A 25,027-nucleotide genomic window follows, 5' to 3' on the forward strand; every position below is an offset into this window, starting at 1 on the left:
AATATTATAATAATAATAAGAGTACACAAATTCATCCATAGCAGATGAAATAATTTAAGAATTTCACCAAGAGAAATGAATTCTACAAACATCATTCCTCTCCTTTTGCCCCAATCAAGTCCTGTAAGCCATTTACACTTCCTGGGATAGTACTTCTTACCCCAGTTACATCTTAGCCAAGCTTCAAAAGTGAACATTTTTATTTCATTTGATTGTGTTAGAGAACCTCTTGCATTACCCACAGGATTGCTCTCTCTGCCCTATGTTAGCTTTATGTGAGCAATAGCACTTTGTATATACTTCAGTACACTGTTCTGAACAGCCAGTTTCCCCTGATTGTATTCGTCTTCAAAATAGCAAAGAGGAAGTAGAGGTAGAGGTGGATAGGTTAAAAGAAAGACAATTGAGAAACCAGACTAATTGGTACAAAAATTCAAGGAGTGATATACCTGGCTCCGCTCTTCATTCTCTAAGCGGACAAAAGTTCAAGCTGGCATTCCGTTAATGAACCTGGCTTGCAGAAATCATGGTGATCTCACACAAGTGAGACGTTAAACGCCTGTGATCAGCCTAAAATATGATTTGACAGGGAATAACCATCTACTTTAGTAAGCGAGTCAGCAGTGCAGTGATGGAGAAGGAAAGATAAGACTGAATAATTTCACTCTCCCCAAATGAGAAAGTATTTGGTTTAGGAGCCTAGGTAAACATGTACATTAATGACAATAAACACCATCTGCAGAGGTTTGGAAGGAAACTAGACGCTTCAATTAGGGTTGGAGGTCATGCAGGCTCCTTTCCAGCAGCAAAGGACCAGGAAAGGTAAAGTACTCTGTTTAAATACTATACAACGTTAAGGACCAGGTTTTCATCCATACATACCTCAAGAGTGTGCAGAACCACAATCCCCTAGGCAAAGCTGTAGGAAGGCTCTAGAAAGTGAGCAACCTGGATCAAGCTGTTCCCATTGAAACAGGAAGATCCAGTAATAAGCCTTCATCTCTTCCAGTGCAAGCTGAGAAAGGCAAAGCATCCTATCCCACACAGACAGCCCCCCCCAAAGCCCCACCAAGTCCCTCTTCCCTTTGCATTAAAGGGAAGCCATTTCCGCCCCGCTGTTCCACACTGCCGAGTGCGCAACAGGGCTTTCAATGCACTTTCCCCCCCCCCCCATCAGTCATGGGTATGCTTAGTTCTGCATTACTTGCATCCATCTGGAATAGATCACACATCTGCTTTACTCTACTCCTGAAGACAGATCATTTCAGTAAACAGGACTCACTTATAGGAGCAGCTGTCTGTCCTAGCACACTGCACAAGCCATACAACAGCAGCAACATTCTGCTCAGCTGCTGTCCTACTTCGGAAAGCAGCAATGAAAGCGAAACCCCCCAAAGCTATTTTAGATTCTCAATAAGTCGATATCAAAAGTTCTCAGTTTACAAGCAGTAAGGTTTTCCTCCCCCCCAAGCACCAGCACCACAAACTCAGCTTGAGATCTACAAGTCACACTGCATCACTTCCTTCTGGCATTACTAAAGAATCTGTAAGGCAGCTAAAAACTCTGCTACACCTGCATGACCCTGCAGCCTTCAGCGAGGCTGTAGAGGTGTAACTGATCAAAGCCTCAGAAACAAAGAGGAGAATCCAGCTCCTTTTTAGCTATGTTAGCTCAGCATGGTAATGAAACAAAAAGCTGTATACACTTATTTCAGTAACTTAAGGCAACAGCTATGAATGAAAAATATGCAACATGTTACCTGGTCACCAAACAGCTGGGGAAAAATAAGGGGGAAAAAATTGCCTTGAAAGTCTTTCTTATACATACCTATGCTGAAGCTCAGCTCTGCCTCACCAGAACAGGCAACATGTGAACTTTGGGGGGGCGGGGAGAGCACCTGTTGCAAGAGCTGTATAGATGTAGAAACAAGTGCACAGGTATGACCAGAGTAAATAGTTAGGTATTTTCTTCCCCTTTTCCTGTACTGTTCAGGTGAAAGTTTGTCCGGCTTTCTTTTAACTGCTGGAGGAAGAAGGGGGGGAAAACACAGGGGGGAAAAAAACCCCCACTCATCTCTTAGTTAAAGTTTTATAACAAGGAAAAATATCTTGAATGAATAGGTGTAGTAGACGAATCTATCTTATCCTCACTCATATAAGCCTAGCGCACATCACAATCCATTCCAGGCTCTGGAACAATCAGGTCACCTTTGCCAAGAGCAAATTCCCAAGCATGACAGCCATCTCCTTTCCAGGCAGTAGTCAGGGCTTTATGATCTTCTCATGCTTTCTTGCACCCCCCTCTTCCAATCTTCTCTCCCTTGAATCAACAGTAGCATTTACGAGGCCAATCAACAAGGTAAAAGTTACCTAGTGAAACCTAAATCCTCAAGCAGGCCTCTCTCTGGCTCACCATGCAGCTACATGAACCCTGGCACAAGGGGAAAGCTTGAGGAGAAAAGCAATGTCCCTTTGACAGTAGCCTGCATTTAAGCCAGCTTAAAGCAAATATGAAACCTTAGCATGAAGCACACACAGTGGTCTTCACAGTGGGTCAAGTTGGAAAATGAGAATCACGAAAAACCTTTTCAAAATACAAGCTTATAAACACAGCAATACATATTTTCTGTTCCAAGAGTTACACAATGAGGCACAGAACAGTAAATGAGTCACAGCACAGTAAATGAGTCAGTTATTTCATTTACCATATTCATGACTAGAGTATTTCACAACGGAACATTTTTATTTTGATAGGCTTGTTTCATAGTCTGTCCTCAGAAGACTTCACCTAGCGACAAGAGGGAGCAAGTCTGCTAGAACAGGCTTCTGGAGAACAAGAAGTCCTGAGCTCACGAGAAAGCATTATGACCACAGTTTGTTGCTGTTTCAGCAGGTTTCCTTACAGCAGAGGGCTTGGTCAATGAGGAATGTGCCCACTCCCTAGGAAAAGGGAGGGGGGAAAAGAGTGATAACATTGCTAAACTGTAACTGGAAATACACTTTCAGCTTCTCTCAGAGTAAAGGTTTATGGCCTTTGTCATTTATAATCTTTGATAAGCAACCTAAAGTTACCAGTCTTAGAAGGATGACAGACATCAGGCTTGTATTTTAGCTTTAAACCTATATTTACAGAGCGCTTAGACTACTGGTCTCAGCCTTTGATCAGTACACTACACCTTTATGACACAGTCCAGGATTGCAGGCCAGTACAATAGGCTTTGAACAGCTGAGGTGCACAGTTGGAGCTAATAGAGGCCTCTTCATCAAAAGGCCAGCTCCCCGTACCTGTGCCACTCCACTAGCATGTCCATGTTGGGGCTAAACTAGCTGTACCAACCACACTAGACACTGCTGTTAGATTTATGGAGCTCACTTGTTCACAAATATATTTGGTTCGCTAGGAAAGCGAACCAATCAAAAGCCTGGCAGTGCTTTTGCTGTGGAAGAAGGGAGCTGCTCAGGTGCTGACAGCAGCATGTGACAGCATCAACCGCTAAAGGGGACAAGCCAAAGGTCCCTCCAGCCTGTGCTGAATATGCTCCTGGTGACTTATGCAACTTGTACCCAAGCCACCCATCAAAAATTAAATCATACAAGTCTACCTCAGCTGCATCCCACCTCCAGACCACTCTGCAAAGATATCCTTCCCACTGTACTTCTACAGGCACTTCAACCCAGCATAAGCTGGCAGCACCAGCAGGACAGGTGAATCTGCTCCGACTTCCTCTTACTCTGCCACACCACACTCCCCCATCACCACGCTCAGGACATTAATTTCCTTACTAAGGTGCTATCCAATTCACCCCTTTCAGGCTGTCTGGCCCAGAATACAGTTAAAAATAACCCTCCCTACTGCCTAGCAATTAAGCTACATATTTGTTGTTAATATACAGACTTATTGCACTCTGCTGCTGCTGACTGCACCCATATTCTCTCCTCCACCTCATTCCTCCAGGTAACTTCTGTCAGAGGTGCTCGTGTTGTATCATACCACTTTCCACCACAACACTACCTACCTTCTCTCAGGGCCCAGTAGCCAAGTACACTGAGGCCCTTGTCTGGAACACAGTTCTACAACGGAGCATTTTTCTGGTTCCAGTATGATGCCACCGCACTGGAACTGCTCTCATTGATGTCTCCTGCAAAGATCTTTCCGGATACCTTTCGGGATTTGGATTCCTTTACCTTTCAGTGCTTCTATAGATTGATGATTCTTCTCTGAGAACTTTTGACCTTTACTGGCTTTTGTGGTTCTCTTTTTACTTCCTAAAAATCACAGCTTCGTGTCTCATTGCAGAGTCATCCTCCTCCACTTCCTCCTTTCAGTAGATGTTTCTCAACAGTTATCCCTACTTCTTAACTTCCTTTTGTTATTCAAGGAGGGAGAGGAAGATGGACCTCATTATAGGCAGGGATTCACTAATGTGATTCACCTCTCTTTCCATTTATCCAGTCTAACATTTCACTAGCTATCGTTTCACATGTTTGAGTAATCAGGAAGTAGCAGCTTTGATCTTACTGCCATCTTGCTCCTTCCAAGGTTACTCTATGTGTTGGGAGTATTCAGGTTTCTGACTACATCAGCAGCCTTCCTTGTCCCTCTTTCCCTGTGCAAATACAAGTCTTCCCTTTCAAACCTAAAAAAAAAAAAACACACACACACACTTTGGATCTCTTAACTATTGAGATTACAATACTTATCCTTGTTCTACACTTCTAACCTTTCCCAAGGTTACATATAATATATACCATATATAGCCCTAAAAAAGCAAACAAACAAAAACAAAACAAAAAACACACCTCAGTTGCTCATGGGTCTAGGCTACTGCAAATATTTACTACTGGGGAAAGAAAGGATAAGAAAATACATCCTTGACCAACTCCTCTTTGAGATACAGAATGCCTTAAATCTAAGCCACTTATTGCCTGTTAAAGCAAATGAAGACATGGTTTGACTATACTTGGTAAAACATGAATAAATCTGTTTCAAACAGATTTATAAAATATATATAAAATGGAGTCAATGGCTTTGACTATGGAGCCTCCCACGCCCAACAGAAGTAGCTTCCACTTTTGATAAACAAAGTACAGTCTGACAAACACCCTTCAGTTTAAATAGAAAGTCAGCACTTTCTGAAGAAAGAATATTTCGTCAGTGTGTCAGATACTTGCATCCCAATTTCAGTTTTAAATAAAATGGAAAAAACAGAGAAGACCCAGTTCATAACCTTAAGCACCTTTTATGATTTCAAAAGCTACAGGACGGTCAAGTTATAGCTTGCCAACCTGCTGTCCGTTTTGAAAGCTTTGTTTCATTTTGTAGGAAAGAATTCATCAGCTTCCATGCCTTTACTAATACCCACTGGAAGTAGATCAGATTGAGAGAGCGTTCATATGGTATCCTCACTATCTGTCAAGCTCTCTTTGACCTCTACCTTATCTCAGACATCATTCCTTCCCCACTTCTCCTAGCCTCTCATCTATAAAGGTCAACCCAGCATTTTGCTATATTTCTTCTCCTCAAGAAGATGTGTCAAACTCTTATTTACTCCTAAATGCTTCTTCACTCCCACCAAACAGCCACTTATATTTACCATCTATGTAACTAGAAATTAATGCCTGTGAATTATTGCCAGGATACATGACAAACAATGTAAAATTTGATCACTTAAAACTTGTCAGTAAAACTAAGTGACATGTTGTTTCTAAAATTTCTAAGCATCACTAATCAAGTTATCATCAGCTTCCTTATCCCATCAGACTACCAAGGCATCTGTTACATCTCAAGTCCCATTGCTAGCCACCGTCTACCGTTCCTGCGTAGCACATTCAGCTGAAGTCAGTCTCTTCCAAATTCAGGCATTTAGATTTGACCAAGAGAACTGCACCACGGTTCTCTCACATATCACGGCTTGCAATAACAAAGAGCTAAAAAACACAGTTACACATTTTATACTGCCCTCATCCTTCTGCACTAGAAGAAACAAAATTGAAGCTTCAAGCTTCTATGTAACATAGCTACACTAAATCCAGACACAGAATATAATGGAGTTGATATTTTATCCCCAAGACACTAATTGTAGTCAGTTTGCAAGGTTTCAGTTTACAACCTAAATCAATGGAGGAACTGAGACTCATTATGCATCTACAACAGCAGCAGTACAGCCAGTTGTCCCAGTTGTCATTGGTCATAATAAAGTATTTCAGAATAAAAGCATTCCAGGATTCCTTCCTGTAGCCAATATATTAAACAATTTATTTAGACTCTCACTTTTCCCCCTGTTCTTCAACCGTTAACACCAGTGGACAGCAGAAATGCGGTGAAGCATCACAAGTCATGCTTAGTGGGGTCACTGAGGCCCCCTGAGGTTGTAAATATGCAAACGAAGGTTTTACCAAGACTACTTCTCCCCTGCCCAAAGCAGTTCATTCATTGTATTCCAAAAAAAATGAGAAGGAAAAGCAGCACTTCACTGAGGCTACTGCTGTGCAAGTAATCAATAGCTTACGGTGAGATCCTTCATGCAACCTCACTGACCAGCTCCTGCTTTCCCGAAGATTCCAGGAAGAATATCTGTAAATATTTTTGTCAATAAATTCTTACCACAGGCATTCTATCCACCGTTATGTTATGGCCAAAACTAAACTGGCAAAGATGACCAGCCACCAAGCATATGAAACCCTGACAACGACACTATTTGCATTTATTTATACTTTCCACAAACGTACTCTCAAGCTCATCACTAATTACCAAATATGGATTGATGGATGCCCTATGAACTTGAGACTGGTCAAAATATCAAAGCTGAACCTAGAAATTACATATTAATAAAACTCACCAGCTGCTCCTGACAAGGGAGAAGCTGATTTGATGAAGAGAGTTTGCGCTGCCTCTATGCTCAGTACACGTTGCTGAGCATGCGTATGCAGAAAGAAGACAAGCCGCTAGTATAAAATAGGAAAAAGTTAAACTCTAAGCAAAAGGAAACAAATCCGGAAGAGCCAAAGTTGGTAAAAACCTTTACCCAAAATCTTACTTCCAACACAAGTTCAATATTAAAAATACGAAAATAATTAGGATACTTGAGAACTTGATCTATCTAGTGCAGACCGTAAATTTGTCTCACTCTTTATAAAACAGTTTATCCAATTTTAAGTGTCTCAATGGTCAAATGTTCTTTATATCATTAGTCAGTATAAATTAAACATTGTAGTCAGCTGCACAATTCCTGCTCAGTTCCTACACCATATTTGCATTACTACCGGCTGTCAGTAACCAGTTAGCAGTTAAACTTGGCACGCGTACAACAAAGTGTCTCATTTCTTAGAAGTCATACAGCTATGCAACATTTGATTTTCTCAGTCTTTAAAACGATCATTTGAATGTAATTAACTTTCGGGCAAAAAAAAAAAAAAGACACAACAAAGATATATTAAGACCTGCTTCTGTGAAATTTCTTCCTATTATGCCATTTTCCCCCTCATATTTTTCAGGCAATTCCATAACATATTAGAGGTCTGACACCAATTAACAATGAAAGATGACTTATGTAAACAGGCAGATTGTTAAATAAAGCAGGACAAAAGGTAAGTCACCTGAATTTTTAGCACATTAATTCAGTAAATGAGCTTCCGATTTATCTGATCGGCTAGCTCTACTAGCGTGCATGTAAACTTACTGACAGGTTCTACCGCATCCTTCCAATTAACGTCAGGCCTTCTCAGCCATTGCCCATGCGTTTCCAAAGCAAAAAACTTCCAGACATTTCAAAAACTGTCAAATACACTCACTTGCAACACAGACTAGAGGGTTAGAGTAAAATAAAATAAGCTCTCCTTTTTAAAGCCCGTGATGGTGCACATCGCAATTATCTTAAAATGGACTTGAAATACAGATAAAGATACTCCTCTTCCACACTTTGTTTTTCAATTTTCAGGAGAGTTTAATCAAATATAAGTAAAAAAGCCTACATTAAGAGACACTTCAGTCTACACAGAAATGTGTCAAATCAGAAAAGGTCTTTTGTACAATCGCTAAGTTGCTACAGGAGGCCTTTTATCAATTCTGACTTAACCACAAAGGAATTCTCTGCTCTTCAGTTACTATTAGAAGGCTATACTCCCCTGTCTGTTTACACATTTGCAGAATTAAGTCAGAAAAAGCTATTTTCAGATACTGACTTAGATTACAAGTTCTCTAGACATCCTGGCCCTTAACAGTAGGGCCTGTGCAACAAAAGACTAGATGCACATGGCTACCAAGTCAAAAGACAGCATGGTAATACATCGCAAGGACATCACATAAATCATGATAATTGGCATGTAGCTAGAGGGAGAATGCAAACCAGCATGCAGCACCAGCCGACATCTCTAGTGATCCAGGTCACTGAAGGTTATGAAGCTATGTCAAGAACTACATACATACCCAGCAGAGAGAAGCATTTTACATAGGTAGTTTAGATAGTAAACCAAGAGGAAAAACTGGAAGTTCAAGGAGACAGATCTCCCAGAACAACAAGTGTAGTTATTGGACGGTACTCAAGTATTCACATGTTCTCAGGCTGACTGCATTCCAGGCAATCAGAATTCACATTAAATCTGTACCCTTGTTACAGATGAAAGCTCTTTAAAATTTCAAATTAGTTCCTGTCACAGAGAGCATACTCAAAAAACAGGATAGCTTTTGTCAGTTAAAGTAGTTTTTGTTTTTAAATTGCATCAAATTCTCCCACCTAATCCCCAGTGAAAATCTGCTAAAGAGAAAAAGTTAAAGGGTGTCACCTGCATTCTTAAACTACCATAACTTTGCACCAGTATTTTGTTACTGAAAAAATTCAGGATTTGTCTTGACATAACAACTAGGTTACCTAGATAGGAAGTTACATTAAAGTGGAATCCATGAAGATGTATCTTATATTGTGCAACCTAATACACTTTGTCCTTCACCAGTAAAAACTACTATACACGATAACACGCTTCCTGCCATTATAAATAGGGTTTTTTTTTTTGTTAATAGTCAGTCACCTAGTCTTATATAAAGGTTCATTTTAACAGGTTCATGAGAAAAATAGCAAACACTATGGCAAAACATAGCAACCAGGAATAGTTATGGATTTTTAAGGGAACCAATTTATCCAGTGCTGACTTTCAAATAGCTTCAGCCTATCCTAACAGACAGATTTTGCTTTTAATTAATTGGTCATCTCTGAAAGTTAGATGAGAGAGGGAGGGAGGGTGGCAGAGAGAGAGAGAAAAAGCATCAGCTGCTGGCATGACAACTGGCTCAAATTCAAGAACTGCTACATACCAAAACATCTGATCATACACAGAGATGGAATCACTTTCTTAAACAGAAAGCAAGCTTTGAAAGTGGAAATTGTTTTAAGTGAGGAAAGTGAGGAAAGCCTTGAGACTAGGGGGAAAAATGAAACAAGAAACGTGAAAACTGACATAAAAACAGATAATGAAATATTTTGTTAGGTCAACACAATATAAAAGTTTCTATAAAAGAGGTTTCTGTGTTTTAAAAATTTTAATGGGAAATGATTTACAGATCATTGTTTCTCCTTAAAAATAACTCCACAACCGAAGTAGTAACACTGTCCTTTTAAAGATTCATTCTACATTAATAATTATACAGAAAAACAGTAACAAGTTTTATTTTCATCCCTTGGAACCTCTTTAAAACACTTTCTCTTGAAATTCAGATTGAATATTTTAGGAAAGATTAAAAAAAGGCATGAGCTGATTTACTAAGTATTCCACATAGAGTAATCTGGTCCTGAAAGAATTTTTTTTAAAGGTTTCCAAAGAAATTATTCAAGGTCAAAGATAGTACATTAGAGCACACATGCATACACACTGAAAATAGCTTGTGTGTTCCCTAATTAATGCATTGCATTCCAAATCTAACAAGGAAACTGGAATGCATTCAGATGCCTCTCCTTCAGGAATGAATCTTTAAAAATGAGTTCACTGGTTTCTGTTCCAGAACTCAGAAATATTGGTAAATACTTCTTAAAGTAAACTGAAACTGGAATCACTGAAGATATTTTTGTAAGATTGTAATAGTCTTGGAACTAATTCAAAAAAAAAAAAGTCCAGTAAGAAGTTAGACATCATTTGTTTACTCCTCCACCACAATATTGTATTAACAAATTCTGGATTACTTGTTTTAGTCATACATTCCTAACCAAACCCCAACATCAGGCCAACTGCTGAAGAAACCATGCTTGTTTCTGGCATGTCAGGAGACATGCCAAACTCTTGCCTATTTGAGGAGGACAAGAAGTTTACCACAACCTTCTCCCCTTGGAAAAGGGTCACTACGCATACCAGGACAATTCAGAACCACAGGACACCAAAAAGTTAATACAAAGCAGACTGCTTACATCTCCATAAATGACAGCCTTAGTTGAGTCATGAAATTTAGTATTACTTACATTCAAAAAAAATGTTTTACTAAATCCACATGTCCTGCAGGTTTCATCAACAATTAAGCATATATTGCATGCTTCAGTGGAGAGCATCACGTCGGCTAAAAGGTGCATTTCAATTCACAGCAAAAAGATGTTTGTGCCAGCTATGATAATAAAATACGCAGCTTTGTTTCATCAATGGAAAGGTGTTTCACACAATACTATTGGCACTAAAACAATTAAAGTTTAAAAGAAGAAAAATTACGTTCTTTTTGCTTGCTCTATGATTTCATGTTATTTTAGGCAAAGACAGCTAGGAAGAACAAAAAAAGGATTTACTAGAACCATCATCCACTGAAAGGATCTGAAAGCTGCTGATAAGAATACATATAGATTGCATGCAACCAGAATTACAGAGAGCAGTTACCAATATGGTCTTGTAAAGCTTTCTGTTCCTGGTGAAAAAAGGCTTCTCCTGGTCTGAAAGCAATTACCAAGTTTTAGCTCATATTTACAAAAAAAAAAAAAAAGAAGATGGGGGGAATAATTAGCTGTAACAATAGATGATAAAAGCACCTCTGAGGCAGAAGATAAATACTTTTCATTAAAAGAAAATTGAAAAAAAAAAAGATTCACAGGTCTTAACTTCATTTAAGAATCAACTATGGAAACATCCAGGGAGTTCCAATGACTACTTTACACTTCAGAAATTTTACTTTGCTTTTCTTAAAACAGTATTTTATTTACATCCCCCGATCACACATCATTGATAGGCTGTAGAGAATGAATCTGCAGTTCCACACTGATGATTCTGTTCAGCTGAAACCTCTTCCAGAGAGAAGGTAGGGTTTTTTTCCATCTTACTACATTAACACCAAATTCTAGAGCTGTGGTAAGCACCAGTCAATTAGTTCTTTACATTATTTTCCTACCCTAGCAGTTTCTTCTCTCCAACTCACTCTTAGTATTCATACCCAAGAGGCACGACTACTGTGATTATAAAGTCTCACACTATTGTGGAAAGGGGTATAACACCTTAAAGGAAGGCTTATATGAGCAAGCAAGGTCTATGCAGCAAAGACAAATTGACCTCAAATTAAAGACAGACAAGAATATTCTAGGAGTACTTACATGATATACCAGAAAACCACTTCAAGTACTTGTAATGTGGATGCAGCTACAGCAGCAAAGCTGAGCTTTTTATCACTGCAGCCTCTGTCTTTCCCCAAGCAAAAAGTGTCATACCAACACACAGCACAGGGCTTTTTTTTTTTTTTTTCCCTCCCCCCCTTCTCCTAGAATAGCTGCATTAAGGGCTCTCGCCAGGTCAACTGTGCTATTGAGGGATCATACCTCCTCCTAACCTTGACAGACATAGCTGTGACGACAATACAGTACTGTAAACTAATTCAGGACTAACCTCAGAAACCAAATATACACTTCACCATCTAAAACTGTCTGCTCACTCTTGGCATCTTTATAAATTTAGCCAAATGAAACACAGTCAATTTCTAATTTTCCTTCCAGATTGTTGTATTTACTCACAAAGTGTTTTCATGTTTAGACTACAATTATCACTAAAAATATTTAGCTTGAAATAAATGAAAAACAACTGTAGTAGAAGAGCTTTGTTTTCTATAGTTGAAAAGGTTTGTTTTAGGAGCCTGAATTCTGTAACCTTTTTAAATAAGGTAAGGAAGAAATCCTTTGTCTGGTTCAAACATACCAAACACTTAAAAAATAAAAAAAGAAAAAAAAAAGGAAAAAGCCCATCGATAAATTTGATGTAAATAGAATTTTTAAGCCAACTCCTTTTGAGAAAAATCTTTCAAAACGAAGTGACGCTAATTATTACGCTGGAGCAATGTCATTTAACTTCAACATACACTAGCAGACAGCTTTTCTGCTCGATTATTAAAACTTGTGTGTATGACTAATGTGTTATCTTCTTTTTATTTAGGATTTCCTTTTAATTACAGATGTGAGACAAAAAGTTAAAAGGGGACATGAAGCAGTGTAACATAAAGAGTTTTAGAAAGAATGTAGAAACAAGTTGATTTTTTTTTTTTTAATTCTGCTGCTTGAAAAAAGTTGCTATGATAAATTTGACTGGATGTTTATACACAGCTAGGTTACCAAATGTAGAATTCAGAAGCAAATGGTTCCATTAACTAGCTCTAAAATTAAATTTATGTCTCCCTCAGATATCAAATCCTGCATTCCCTGTTTACAGTAATACTTTGGTAACAAGTAAGGCTGTTGGAATTGATCTGTAATAAAATGTACTTTGTCCAATAACTGTGCTTTTCCATAGTACAATAGTAAACATTTACAGAGTTTCCATTACTCATACTGCAAAGAACATAAGTTCACATTTATACGGTCACTAAACATGCACTTATATAAACTCAACCTTAAGTTTTCCTCAATGCTACATATTCAGCTGTATTACATGGAACTAATTCCATTCTCCACCCAATATAACTCACTGCAGTCGAATTTGCTTTCACAGTTGCACCTTTTTGCTTCACAAGGAGTACCTCCTTGGCAAGGGTCTTTACCAGCCCTAATGACACAGCTACCCCAAATTATACAAAAAGTTTCCTATGAGAACCCAGCCCACCCCAACTGTTCCACTGCTCCCTCACTGGCCGAGCCAAAAGCCTATGTCAGAGCAACTGACATGTTTCCTACCACCAGTTTCCACTACTATTTTTGCACAGCTTTCCAGAAGAGGCTCACTTAAGTTAAAAAAGAGTGTATTTTCAGTAGTATGTATAGCATTTGTTTGGAATGTGTTTAAGGGCTCCAGAAGCAGCAGTCAACACTTCAGTTGTATTTATGCATATTTTCTTCCTTCACATTGACCCTTGCCAACATTACTCAATGCCCCCCCCCTTCTGAAGCTATACAAAAAGTTACTTTTTTTCTTTCACAACTACTCACTGAGGCCTATTCCACTGCTGAAAGCAAGCAAAGCAAAGCCCACGCTGGGTGTCTGTCTCCTGGAGAAGATTGCATCTTTTATTTATCGCCCCTTGGCTTTATTTTCACAGTGAATTCCTGGCTTAAATGTAATCAGCCAAGAAACCCTCCCTATGTGCACTCCTGTCATTCCTCATCGCTTGCAAACAGAACCAAGTGCAAGCAAAAGGAAAAAAAAAATCTCAGCATTGCCAACCAAACTAAAAAAGCCCTACTTCTGGTTTTGCCAGTCCTGAGGAACCACAGACGTGCCTCAGACCTTCGGAAAGGGCAGGGAAGCCAAGAGACGAAACTTATAAGAAAGTTAATTAGATTAAAAAACAAAACAAATCAAAAAACCAGAAGTGATCGTCTCAAAGCTGAACTCCCCCTAGGCAGAGGGAAGGGCACCGAGCCTAGAAAAAGCAACTGAGCTTCCCTTCGGAAAATAAGCGGCGGTGCCGGAGAGCCCAGCCGCGGGCAGCACCCAGGGGTCCCCGCCCCGGCCCCGCCGCCCCGCGCGGCTCCGCCAACAAAAGGCGCTGACCGGGCACGGCCGGGCCGCCCCGCACCGCCCCGGCCCGGCCCCGTCGGGGGAGCGCGGCCCCGCTCGGCCCGGCCCGGCCCGGCCGGCCGGCAGCCCTCCTCCCCCTTTGTCAAAGCCTCGCCGTTTCACCGGCGGTGAAAAGAAATAAAGAGCCTCTTTTGTCTGGCTTCCCCTTTCGGGGAGGGGGGGGGGGAGGGGGAGCGACGGAAAACTGAAAAGGACACAAATAAACATGAAAATGAGAACAAAGTGCCCGGCCCCCTCCCGCTCCGCGGGGCATCGCCTGCCGGCGGTGGGCGCAGCGCGCCCGGCCGCCCCGCGCGCACAAAGCGGCCGCGGCCCGACCCCCCCCATCACCCCCCCGCGGAAGTTTCACCGGGGACCGACCCCCCCCCCCGGGCGGGGCCGCCGCCGCCCGGCCCGACCCGCGGGCATCGGGGTGTTAGGTCGTGCGGCCGCGACGGGGCCGAGCCCCCCGGGACTGCCCCTGCCGTGGCCGCCTCCGCCGCGGGGTGGGGGGGGGGGGGCACCCACCTCCGGAGCCGCCGGGGAGGAGCTACCGCCCGGGGCTGCGCGGCCGCCGAGGTGAAGAGCAGCGGCAGGCGGCGGCCGGAGCGCGGGGGCAGCGGGAGGAGGCGGCGGCGGGTGGGAGCATTGTTCCAGCAGGAGGAAGAGCGGCGTCGTGTCCCGTCCCGGCCTCCCCCCACCTCTCACCCGCGCTGGTGTCAGGAGGGGGCCGCGGCCCCCCCCCCCCCCGGGCGCCCCCCGCCGCCGCCCGGACAATGCCTTTGTTCGCCGCTGCCCCCGCCGCCGCCGCCGCGCTCGCACCGCAAATGCGCTCGGGGGGGGGGGCGGGGGGGGATCCTCGCCTTCGTTTTTATTTCTTTATTTTGGATAGCAGCGTATTCCGCCCCCTTCCCCCCCCCCCGCCCCCATGTGCCGCCTTCTGCTGATTCATTTCCACTCGCGGCCGCGGTCCCGGGGGGAGGGGGCGGCGGCGGCGGCATCTCCGCTCTATTGTGGCTCGGGGTATTAGGATGACCCGGATTACCGGGGGCGGAGGCGGGGAGGGGACAGACCGAGCGGGATTACACGGCCGGGATTACGGGGCGCGGGCAGGGCAGGGGGCAGCGCGGAAGGGCCGGGCCGGGCCGGGGGCGCAGTGCCGCGGCGGCAGCGCTACGTGCCGGGTGCGGGCAGCGGGCCGGGCCGCGGCCGTGTCAAGGAGAGGGGGTGAAGGAGTTATTATGTATTCTGGATGCGAGGGGGAGGAGACTGGCAGAGGAAGTTACACGGCCTGGATTACAGGGTGGCAGCGAGGGGCTGCGCGCACCGCACCGCTCCGCTCCGCGCCGCCGGGCCGGGGGGGCTCCGCCGGGCTGGCGGAGGAGCCGGCGGGCGCGGAGGGGGCCAGCGGCGACCGGGGGGGGGGGGGGGCGCTGGGGATCACAGGTGGCGGCAGCAGCGGGGAGCGCCGGGGGCCCGGCCCGGCCGGCGGCGCCCTGCCCGGGCAGCGACGCGGCCCCCGGCTCCGGAGCGCGGCCCCGGGCTGTGACTCACCGACTTGCAGGACGTTATCGACGCAGCCGCCGTCGAGCAGCGCGATGCCCCTGCGGAAGGGCAGGCGGGTCTCGTCGGCGGCGGCGGTGTCGGCGGCCCCGCCGGGCGCGGTGCCGGCGGCCCCGCCGGGGGCGGCGGCGGCGGCGGGGTCCTCGGCGCCGGTGTTGAAGGAGGAGTACATGCAGATCTCCCTCTCGCTGCGGGGGAAGGACCAGTAGACGATCCTGCGCTGCACCGGCTCCGGGATCCGCTCGAACCGCTCCTCCACCCGCTGGAAGGGCCACTTCTCCGCCACCTTGCGAGCCGCGATGTCCAGCAGGGACTCGGGGCTCTGGGTCTTGCCGAGCGGCAGCAGCCCCAGGGCGGCGGCGGCAGCTGCAGAGGAGGGTCCGGCGCAGAGCGCCCCGCTGCCGGGTCCGGCGCCGCCCGCCCGCTGGCCCGGCCTGCACCCCGAGCCATAGCCGGGTCTGCAGCAGAGGCGCTTCGCGGGGGGAGGGAGCTGACCGCGCTCCGCCATGATCGCGCCGCTTCTAAGCGGAGAGCGGAAGTGGCTGTACCCTATAAACGGCACCAGGGAGCGAGCGAGCGGCCGCCGCCGCGCCCCGCCCCCTTTTGCCCTTATATGGACGGGGGCGGGGCCCCGACCTCACCCACGGCGAGGGGGCGGCGGCTTATGCAAATCGCCGCCACAAACATAAATAGAACGGCCCGAGGAAGGTTTCCTCCGCGCGCTCTTGGGGGGGGGGGGGGGGGGGGGGGGGCCGCGGGCGCGCGCTGCTGCCTCCGGCTGCGGGGTGGGGGGGGGAACGCCGTGCCGCTGTGTCGTCTTCTTTCCGTCCCCCCCCCTCCAAACCACCTCCACCACACACCCCCTCCGCTGATGTCACGCGCGCAAGCCCGGGCGCGCCTCGCGCGCGTGGTGGGAAAAGGGGGCGGGGCCGGCGGCGCCCTCAGTGACACCATGTAGGGAATGGAATGCGGGGGCGGGGCCGCCGCGGCCGCAACCCGGTCACCTCTGCTGGGAAAGCCGGGGTGGAGGGGGGGAGGGGGGGGAAGGAAGCGAACGCAGAGAAATACGGTAATGGCACGGGAGCGGCGGCGGCGGGGAAGGCGGGGGCTGGCCCGCCTCCAACCCCTCAAGCCGGGGCGTTGCCGGCGCTGGAGCTGCGGCGAGACGGTGGAGACGCGGCGGAGAGCAGGTGAGAGGCGCCCCCGACCGGCTCCCAACGGCTGCGGCCCCGCGCGGGGAGAGCCGGGCCTGGGCTCCTGCCTCAGAGGCGGGCTGAAACGGGCTTGTCAGCCCGTTTCAGCCCGCCTCTGAGGCAGGAGCCGGGGTTGTTTTCCCCACGCGTGACTGAAGCAGCCCTAGGGCGGCTCTATGGGATGAAGCCAGTTTCAGGTCGCCTCTGGGACAGGAGCCGGGGTCAGTTTCCCCTCGCGTGACGTAAGCAGCCCCCCTCCCTGCCGCCCCAGGCTGTCCCGTCTATCAGAGACACTACGGTAGCCGCCCAGCGCGGCGGGTCCCGGGCGCGCGCGGCCCCACGCGCCCCTGTGGCGGCCGTTACTCGGCCGGCGAGCGCCGGGCGCGAGCTGCGCGTTACCGCCTCGCTCCGCAGATGGTCCGCGCTGGAACCGCTCCGGTAGCCCAAGGTGAAGGGCTTGGTGCCACAACCCGCAGTGAGTAAAGTGAATGCAATTAAAATATTGTGTTTGTCTTGGTGTAGAAAGATGTATATAAAAAAATGCTGGTATTAACCATCTGTTCCGGTTAATTTTTAGCAAGCGGGTATAATGGGTGTAATGGTCGCAGTTTCCACAGTGCGTGAAGTAAAAAGGATTTTTTTTTTTTAATTTTCAGAACTCACTCAAATAAATCATTCAAAAATTATACTTGTGTTCAAATGTAAATGGCCTTCCGTGAAAAAGAAAACGCAGCAGCAGGCTCAAAACCAGAGTATAAGTCATCTAAATAAGACAGAGCGGACCCCAAGTGAAGTCTGTTCTGTTACCTCTGCTCGCAGTACCGAACAGTGGATACGCTTCTAGCCCTAATTATAGCCAGACTGCTGATGCAGAATATTATAGAAATACCATGCCGAAAAGATTAGGGCTAACTAATAAAACTGATAACTTTTTTGTTTCTCTCCCTCTCGTGGAGGGAGGCTTTGGTGTAACCTTATTTTAGAGCAATCAACTTTTCTTCTTTTTAATGGAATTAAAGGTTCTGATAAACCTTACCTTGAAAATAGCATTTTTTTTTTTTTAGCAACTTACAGTGGAAGAAACACCTATGTATCTTGCTTCGTTTTAACAGTGAATAGCAGTTGCTGACATGCCGAATCCATAATTTGAGTGCCTTATTGCTTCATTTGCTCATGTAGGCTAACTTATCCAGCTAGACTACATTTTCCATGATGCAAAGCAACTGTTTAGTTGGGAGGTGCACGTTAGGGGAGACAGCCCCATCAGGGAATACAGCTTAAAGAATGGGAAGGCTGTCAGGCATAAAATCCAGGAAATACGAATAACATCAAGCTGACTTGAAAATTAATACCTATTTTTGTTTCCACCAAACCCCTAGACTAGGGCAATAGTTTATTTTTTAAAGAGGTGATTGAATAGTTTTGCAGAAACTGCATTTTCCATTAAAAATGGATGAGAAATTCACTCAACTTTATCAAACTTGCTGACTTAGATTTCTAAAGGAAGATTGGTAGAAAACCTGACAGTGGTTTAGAATATGGAAGTAGTGGCTTTTTGGAATGCTAGTAAGCTCTCGAGAAATTACAAATCAATGCTACTAAGAGAATTTTGCTATCGCTAGGAATTGAACTTTTTTTGCTTTTTTGTTACTGTCGTTTGCTCGTATTAAGAAAGCAGTTAACAGTTTTAAACAAAGGTGTTTAAGCTGCAGATTAAAAGACAGGGTCTAAACTATGTTCAACCTACCTTATTTTCTGTGTATTCTGCAACTTGTTTTATTCTTTGGGATCATGAGAGCTACCTTCTGGAAAGGAAATGAGTGTAAACTGATGCAAGGCGCTTCCCAAGTATAAACGGTCACTCTTGAGGCATTGATTTCACAAATTTGCAGACACCTTGCTGAGATGTTGTCATCATTTTGGGCATCTATCTTCCAAGGGATCTACTGCATTTATATACTTGACTAAATTTGAGGGGTATTTGGGAGCCTGAACACTACAGGCAAGAAGTGAGGACATCGTGTTGTCTTTTACTATTAAAACACTATCGATTTCAGTATTTCTGAGAGTAAAGAAAGAGAAATGTAGAAGATAAGAAATGAATGACTTTATGATTGCCTATATATTTGTATATATGAGAGCAGAGGAAATATATATTTAATTTTGCCCCCATTTTAATCTTCTTCAAAAATTCTCCACATCTTGAAACAATTTTATTTTCTATATTGTTCGAGCGTTATTTCTGTTTTAAACAAGTGTCTAGCGAGTCAATAAAAAATGCTCTTCTAAATTGGGTAATGACTTGTTCTTTACCAGGTCTTAGCCACCTGCTGCAATAAAAATAACACCCTAATACCACTGGAAGAATTCTTCATGTCATAATAAACAAGCTGTACACTAAAAATTGAGAAATAACAGTGAGAAGTATGCCAATGAGAAATAAGATATCTATGACAAGCAAAAGTAGCCCGTGAGTCAATTATTTCAACTTAGTAGTTTTTCTACCTTTTCAGATCTGGTGAAAAAAATAATCAAAAATTGACTTAAGAAATATTAGAGAAAAGCAGATGAAAAAGCCCATAGATGCACCTGTTTCATTCATCTACCACTCAGCAGGAATAGCTGAGCCCGTTAAGTCTGTGAATATTAATAGCTACACAGGATGCTGCTTAAGCTTTTTGCTTTTCTGGGCTAGGGAGTAAATGAAGAAGTAATGACATCTTTGTTCTTGAGGTGATGCCACAAGCACCACGTGCACTTCTCCTGGGCTCCTTCTGTGTTGGTGTACCTGTCCAACAGCAGTAGCACTAGCAGCTTACAAGTTTTAATCTAAGCCTGAAATTCCTCTGTCCTGCCAGTATTGCCCTTTGAGTTCAAAATGAACTCTCTGAAAGCAACTGGGAAGGAATGTTAATCCCAGGGAAGAAATTAAGGTGTGTTAAAGCTATACCATGACTGTGTTTAAATTTGTAGTTCATTTTTCTTTCAACGGATGTTCCTTTGTGGGGAGACTTTTACTGAGCGTTCGTTTCCTCTTTTTCTGCTTCATGCTTTTAGAAGGGCCGTATTCCAAAGTTATACGGAGAGGAAAGAATGGCCGCAGAGCAGCAACCTGAATTTGGTTAACTTCCTGTACTTAACCAAAGGCTATTCTGCAAGCTACTTGGAAATACAGCCTTGGCAACAGCTCAGTTAAACTCCTTCTTAAGAATGTTTCAAAGCACTAGGCCACTTGTGATCATTTGTACTCATTGCAGTAACAAATACAAGGTTTGAGTATTCTATAGGTTTTGCTTATTTAAAAGAAAAATCACATTCAGCTGTACAGTTGTCTCCATATGAAGTAGAAAACGGTCTGTATGTAGAAAACTCCAGATTTCAGACAACTGCGTGCTGGACAACCCAAGTCACCCTGGTGGTTAAAACTTGTCTGGAAAGATGAGAACAAGAACAACAACCATTAAGGGGAGACATGGCATTTAAGTAGAACAAGAGTCCAAATTCATGCTTTGCATAAAATATTTCTAAACACTGGGAGGGCAGGGGGTCAGAGATGCATAGGAAAAAAATCTTGGGAAAGGAGGCTGAAATTGGGAGGATTCTCAGGGCTAAAGCTTTAAGAAAAATATTTAAGAAAAATTACTAAGAGTTAATTAAAAGTGAAATAATTGAGTATAAGAAAGGCTGATGGCTATACTGAAGCAGATGAATTTACAATGCTAAACACTTTTTTTTTTAACCCGTTCCTCTACAGTTTTTTTTAGATAACTAAGCACTTCTATAGCCTTTAAGAAGGCTATAGATATTATGGATTCCAAATGTATTTATTGTTTGAAAGCTTGAAAAACACTGCTGTAGGAAAAGGCAGCTAATGCACTACACTTTGTTAGCTGCATGAAGTTCACAATTAGCAGATTCTCTGGGAAAACAGGTAATAGGGATGAGAACTGATGAAGTGATCATCTTAAGATTGATAGATGAAAAAAAGTGCTATTTGATCAATATCTTCAGTGTTTAAATCTTTTCTTAGATAGTTTTATCCACTATGTTGAGAGACTATTTTTAACTCTGAGTTAAAAATAGAAAGTCTGCCTTTAATAGCCTTTTAAATCAAACCAAACATTCTAGGATAAATATTGCCAGCACTTTTAAGACTTTAGAGTCCTTCCATTAAAGTGAAAATAAACTATCAGCACTGAATGAGCCCTTTCAAAATGCAGCTTTTTATTCTAATTAAATTCAACAATGATTCCAAAACAAGAGTCAGACGCTAGAGTCTAAAAACATTTAGGAAAGTGTACTTAAAATACTAAGCATGCTTTACCAGTTTTCTAGAATAGTGTAAAGAGACAAACATCTTAATTTGAGCTAAATCCTCTTGACATTCATTGCTATGTCCTCTGCCTTTTTGTGGCTTGATATTTGACTTATGAAGTCATTCTGAGATGGACTGCAGGGGAGGGCATGTGTGTGCCAGAGTCCCAGAGCTGTGTGAATTAATACTGCTCTGTATTTCCTCAAGGAATGAGCACATTCAGTTTACATTTATTGAGAATAGACTCTGGGAATGAATTGTTTCTTCCTTATAAGGAGCCTTGTGTTGGGATATCTGTTGGGACAGTTTAGCTCAGTACTGAGTTACTAGGGATAAAAGCATCACTGCTGCAAATAAAGTGAAAGTGTGCAAGTGACTCCTGAAAATTAAACATGTTGAACTGATTTAGAAGGATCAGAATTTCAAAGTCTTGGAAAAGAGGCATAAGATCATCTCACCTTTCTTTAGAGCTTTAAGTTATTCATTTAACATTTGCAGCAAGTCTAAAGCAGAAAATTCCGTCTCTGACACGAAACTGGATTTAACATCACTGTAGATTTGTTGTGGCCTTCTACAGATCTAAGTTGCAAAATTTTTGAACTCTCAAAGTAAAAACAGTGTTATTCCTCTCATGAGTTTTTGTAAACTTTATTTTTAAAGGTATATATTTTTCTAGGATCAATATAAGTTCGCCAAAAACTTCTCCCTCTAGGTATGTTTTTTTTTCTCTTTAATGCAAGTATATACACTCAATTATGGTAAGGTGGTTGTGGAATGCAAATAATACTAATAATAAAAACAAAAGATTCTTAAAGCTTTAACCTGTTCTGGTCAGACATTCTCCCCCAGAAATGTGATAGACCAGTTCAGAAGTTATTCAGCTGCAAAATGCCACTGATTATTCAGATGCAAAATGCCACTCAGCCTATCTGGATTGGATATAAGGGCTCCTGGGTAATTCAGACACTCTGTGAAATAAAGGACTAAAATTTCCTGTATTGCAGAAACATGCCAATCATGTTAAGCTTCATTTAGTCAAAGAGAACAACATGGAAGAATAATTAGTAAAGGCCTGATGAGAGAGTATAACATTTTGGGGATTTGTTTTTACTTTCTTCAGTTTTCACCTTCTACCTGTTGTAGCTGCATAGCTGTATTTGGTGCCAACTCCATCCTTAAGCAAACTGCCATTTAAAAGCTATGGCGTTGTATCAGATTGGGTTGAACTAAGTTAGAACTTTGGCATTTGGCCCAGGGCTTAAAAAAGTATTAGAAATTTTGTAGTCCAAGTGCTAACTAGAATGATGTATGCTCGTTTTATCATGCTATTCCTGCAAAGCCAAGTGACTGAGCTGTGGGATGCTGCATCCCCCGGAGCAGTCAACTTTCTAGATATGCTTTTAGCTTTATTTTACACTAACTATATATATTTTCTTGGTATATTAGTCTGTTTCTATCACTTCTTTCTCTTTCCCATATCCCTTTGACAATACTTTAATAGTGACAATTCAGTCTAGAAACAGACTTTATGCTTCTTTTTTCTAACTAATGTCCCTTAAACATTTCATCCACTTCTCTTCCTACTTCTTATTCTTCCTGTTCTGCAGTCTTGGAAATTGTACCAGAGCTAATATCTCAGCTAAGCCTCCTAATCAAACTCAGAAGATAGAGATAAAATATGGTTAGAGCTCTGCAGTAAAACTTTGTTAGAAAACCCAATACTTCTTTCTACTTCAGTAGCTTCAAAGGTTTCATTGGGATTCCAGTGAGGGAGAGGGCTTTAATTTTTTTCCACTGGCGTGTGGCTAAACAGCATCTAACTTTTTGAAGTTGCTCTGAACAGAAAGGGAGAGCATTCTTCTTTTTCTTCTGTGCTTCAGGGATTAAGATGAGCAGAGAGATATGCCTCCGCTGCAGTTCTACACTTGGAATAATAGTGGCACAATGTACTCTTACTCTTCCAGAGGGTTAGTGCTTTGAGCCTCTTCCATGGGGATATTAGAATTTGCAAGAATTTGCCAAACGATTGTTCACTCCTTTCTCAGTTTTAACTACTGAAAAGGGAGGGAACCCCTTAATACTTAATATGTCTCCATGTTTCTTTGCTTGAATAAATTGGGTAGGACTCATGGGCCATCTATCTTATTGCTAGACATTGTCTTCTGATGAGCTGTATTTGGGGACCTTCAGAAGCAATAGATAGAGGCACTATTTGTGGTGTGGTGTACGCGCTATAGGAGATACTGTGTCAGGCTAGCTGCAGGCTTAGGCAGATGTCACCATCAGTCACCCTAGGGATGTTGTGATCCATGAGCAGGAGGGATAGAAATCTGTTCTGGTGTGTTCATGTAAAATACATTTTTTAGTGGTTCCAGTAAGTGGAGGTTCTGGGTAGGAACAGGTCTCTGTTGAACCTCTGAATTTATTGAGCTGCGATGGCTGCAGTGAAGGTCCAGTGCTATGTTACTGCTCCCCCCGCCCCAAACTGGGAAGAAGAAAGAATCTCTCAAGTACCGTGAGTCGGAACTGCTTCCCAGCTGGTAACTTTCATACGTGCTGCTCAGAGCTTCGTTACAACCAGCACAAAAATCAACTTGTTCTTCTGTGGTTTCAGTGGTTCTGAGTAGCAGCAGCAGATCCTGGCAGATGCTGTCCAGTTTTCACTTTGCTCAGGGCAGCAGCACAGGCATCAAGGCTCTCCAAATGCAAACTTGGACAGCCAATACTGAGTCAATTTGTGCCCTGTTCTGACCTTTCAGCTTATCTTTGCAAACATAAAGGCTTTGATTTTGTCTTTTAAAACAAAAGTTTACCAGCTGTGGTTGAATGGCTGTTTTTCAACGTTCTCTAGGAAAGCTAGAGATATTTTCTTTAACAGGAAAATAAGAAATCACTAGGGTATGGGTCAGGAGTGGAAGAACTGAGGAAAAGAAGGGCAGAAGTAATGCAAGCAAGATTTGAAGGATGACCTAGCACCCAGCCCTTTGCCAACTCCACCCTCTAAATGGCATTTACTGCCAGGGAAATTGGATCCACCCTTGACTGATTCTAACATCAGGAAAATCCTCCTAAAATAACTCTGGGCCTTACAAAAGTTGTAGTTTCCTCTCCCAATAATTGGTGCTGTGGTGACGACCTCCATCTGGTACTCATAAGTTGCAGTCACCACATCTGCTAAGGGGAAGAAGGCAACTTTTTCCCTTTGTTCAGAATCTCTTGCCTTCTCTGCGGTGGTGGACCTAGGAGTGAAAAATTGTTTGCTGAGTTTGAGCATTTCTTGAAAGGAATGGTATCCTCAATACTGGCAACTTGGAAATGAAAATGCAACTTCTGTTTATTCAGGTTTTTAAGAAATGTAGATTAAGAGGAACCACTTTAATAGTATCTGGGGATCAGTCTAAATTCTATTATTGCCACTGAATGTGGGTTTATTTCATACTGTTTACTAAATTGGGAGTATAACCATGGCAACATTCATGACACACTCTGTGTGAATCTGCCAACACAAGAGTGAAATTAGCATTCAGAAGACAACTGCTTGAAAGTGGCTTGAGAGCTAAAAATCATGTTTCAGACAACAGTCAGGATAATGATAAACTTCAGCATCTGCAGAGTGAACATTATGCAAAACTTACTACTTCATCTTAAGCTAATCTCACCAAAAAGTTTTTGTGGTATCACTTGTATAGGTCTTACCTGACTAAGTAAAAGCATAATGATATAAATACGTATAGCCAGCTTTGATTCTGACAAGCCTCATAGCATTTTGTGTGAAGTATACCTATAAATATAAATGCTAATAACCTTCTGTGCTCAACTGTAGTTGGCTGGATGGTTGAAATTAGTTTGCTTGGAAAATATATAGAATAACAGTTCCTAGACAAGATGAAGGTTCTACTTTGCATGTATAGAAAAGAGGTGAGGGGTAAGCAGAAATAAAGGAATGTAATAGGAACTTTCTGAGTTAGTCCTTTGCTGTCCCGGGTAATGTATTGATAAACTCTTGATACTGATAAACTTA

General features: G+C 43.4%; 1 protein-coding gene across 2 annotated transcripts in view; it reads right to left on the bottom strand.

The window, feature by feature from the left end:
* The window catches only part of LOC104146912 (zinc finger SWIM domain-containing protein 6), a 116,529-nt gene extending 100,519 nt beyond the window's left edge, over window positions 1-16,010 (bottom strand). For both annotated transcript variants that reach the window (XM_068927476.1, XM_068927475.1), the window contains exon 1: window positions 15,490-16,010. In XM_068927476.1, the coding sequence (XP_068783577.1) occupies window positions 15,490-16,006 (517 nt within the window). In that variant the 5' untranslated portion in view covers window positions 16,007-16,010. The remainder of the gene's footprint in view (window positions 1-15,489) is intronic.
* Window positions 16,011-25,027: the final 9,017 nt, after the last annotated feature.

This window comes from Struthio camelus, chromosome Z (assembly GCF_040807025.1).
Source record: "Struthio camelus isolate bStrCam1 chromosome Z, bStrCam1.hap1, whole genome shotgun sequence".
In the NCBI taxonomy this organism is placed as follows: Eukaryota; Metazoa; Chordata; class Aves; order Struthioniformes; family Struthionidae; genus Struthio; species Struthio camelus.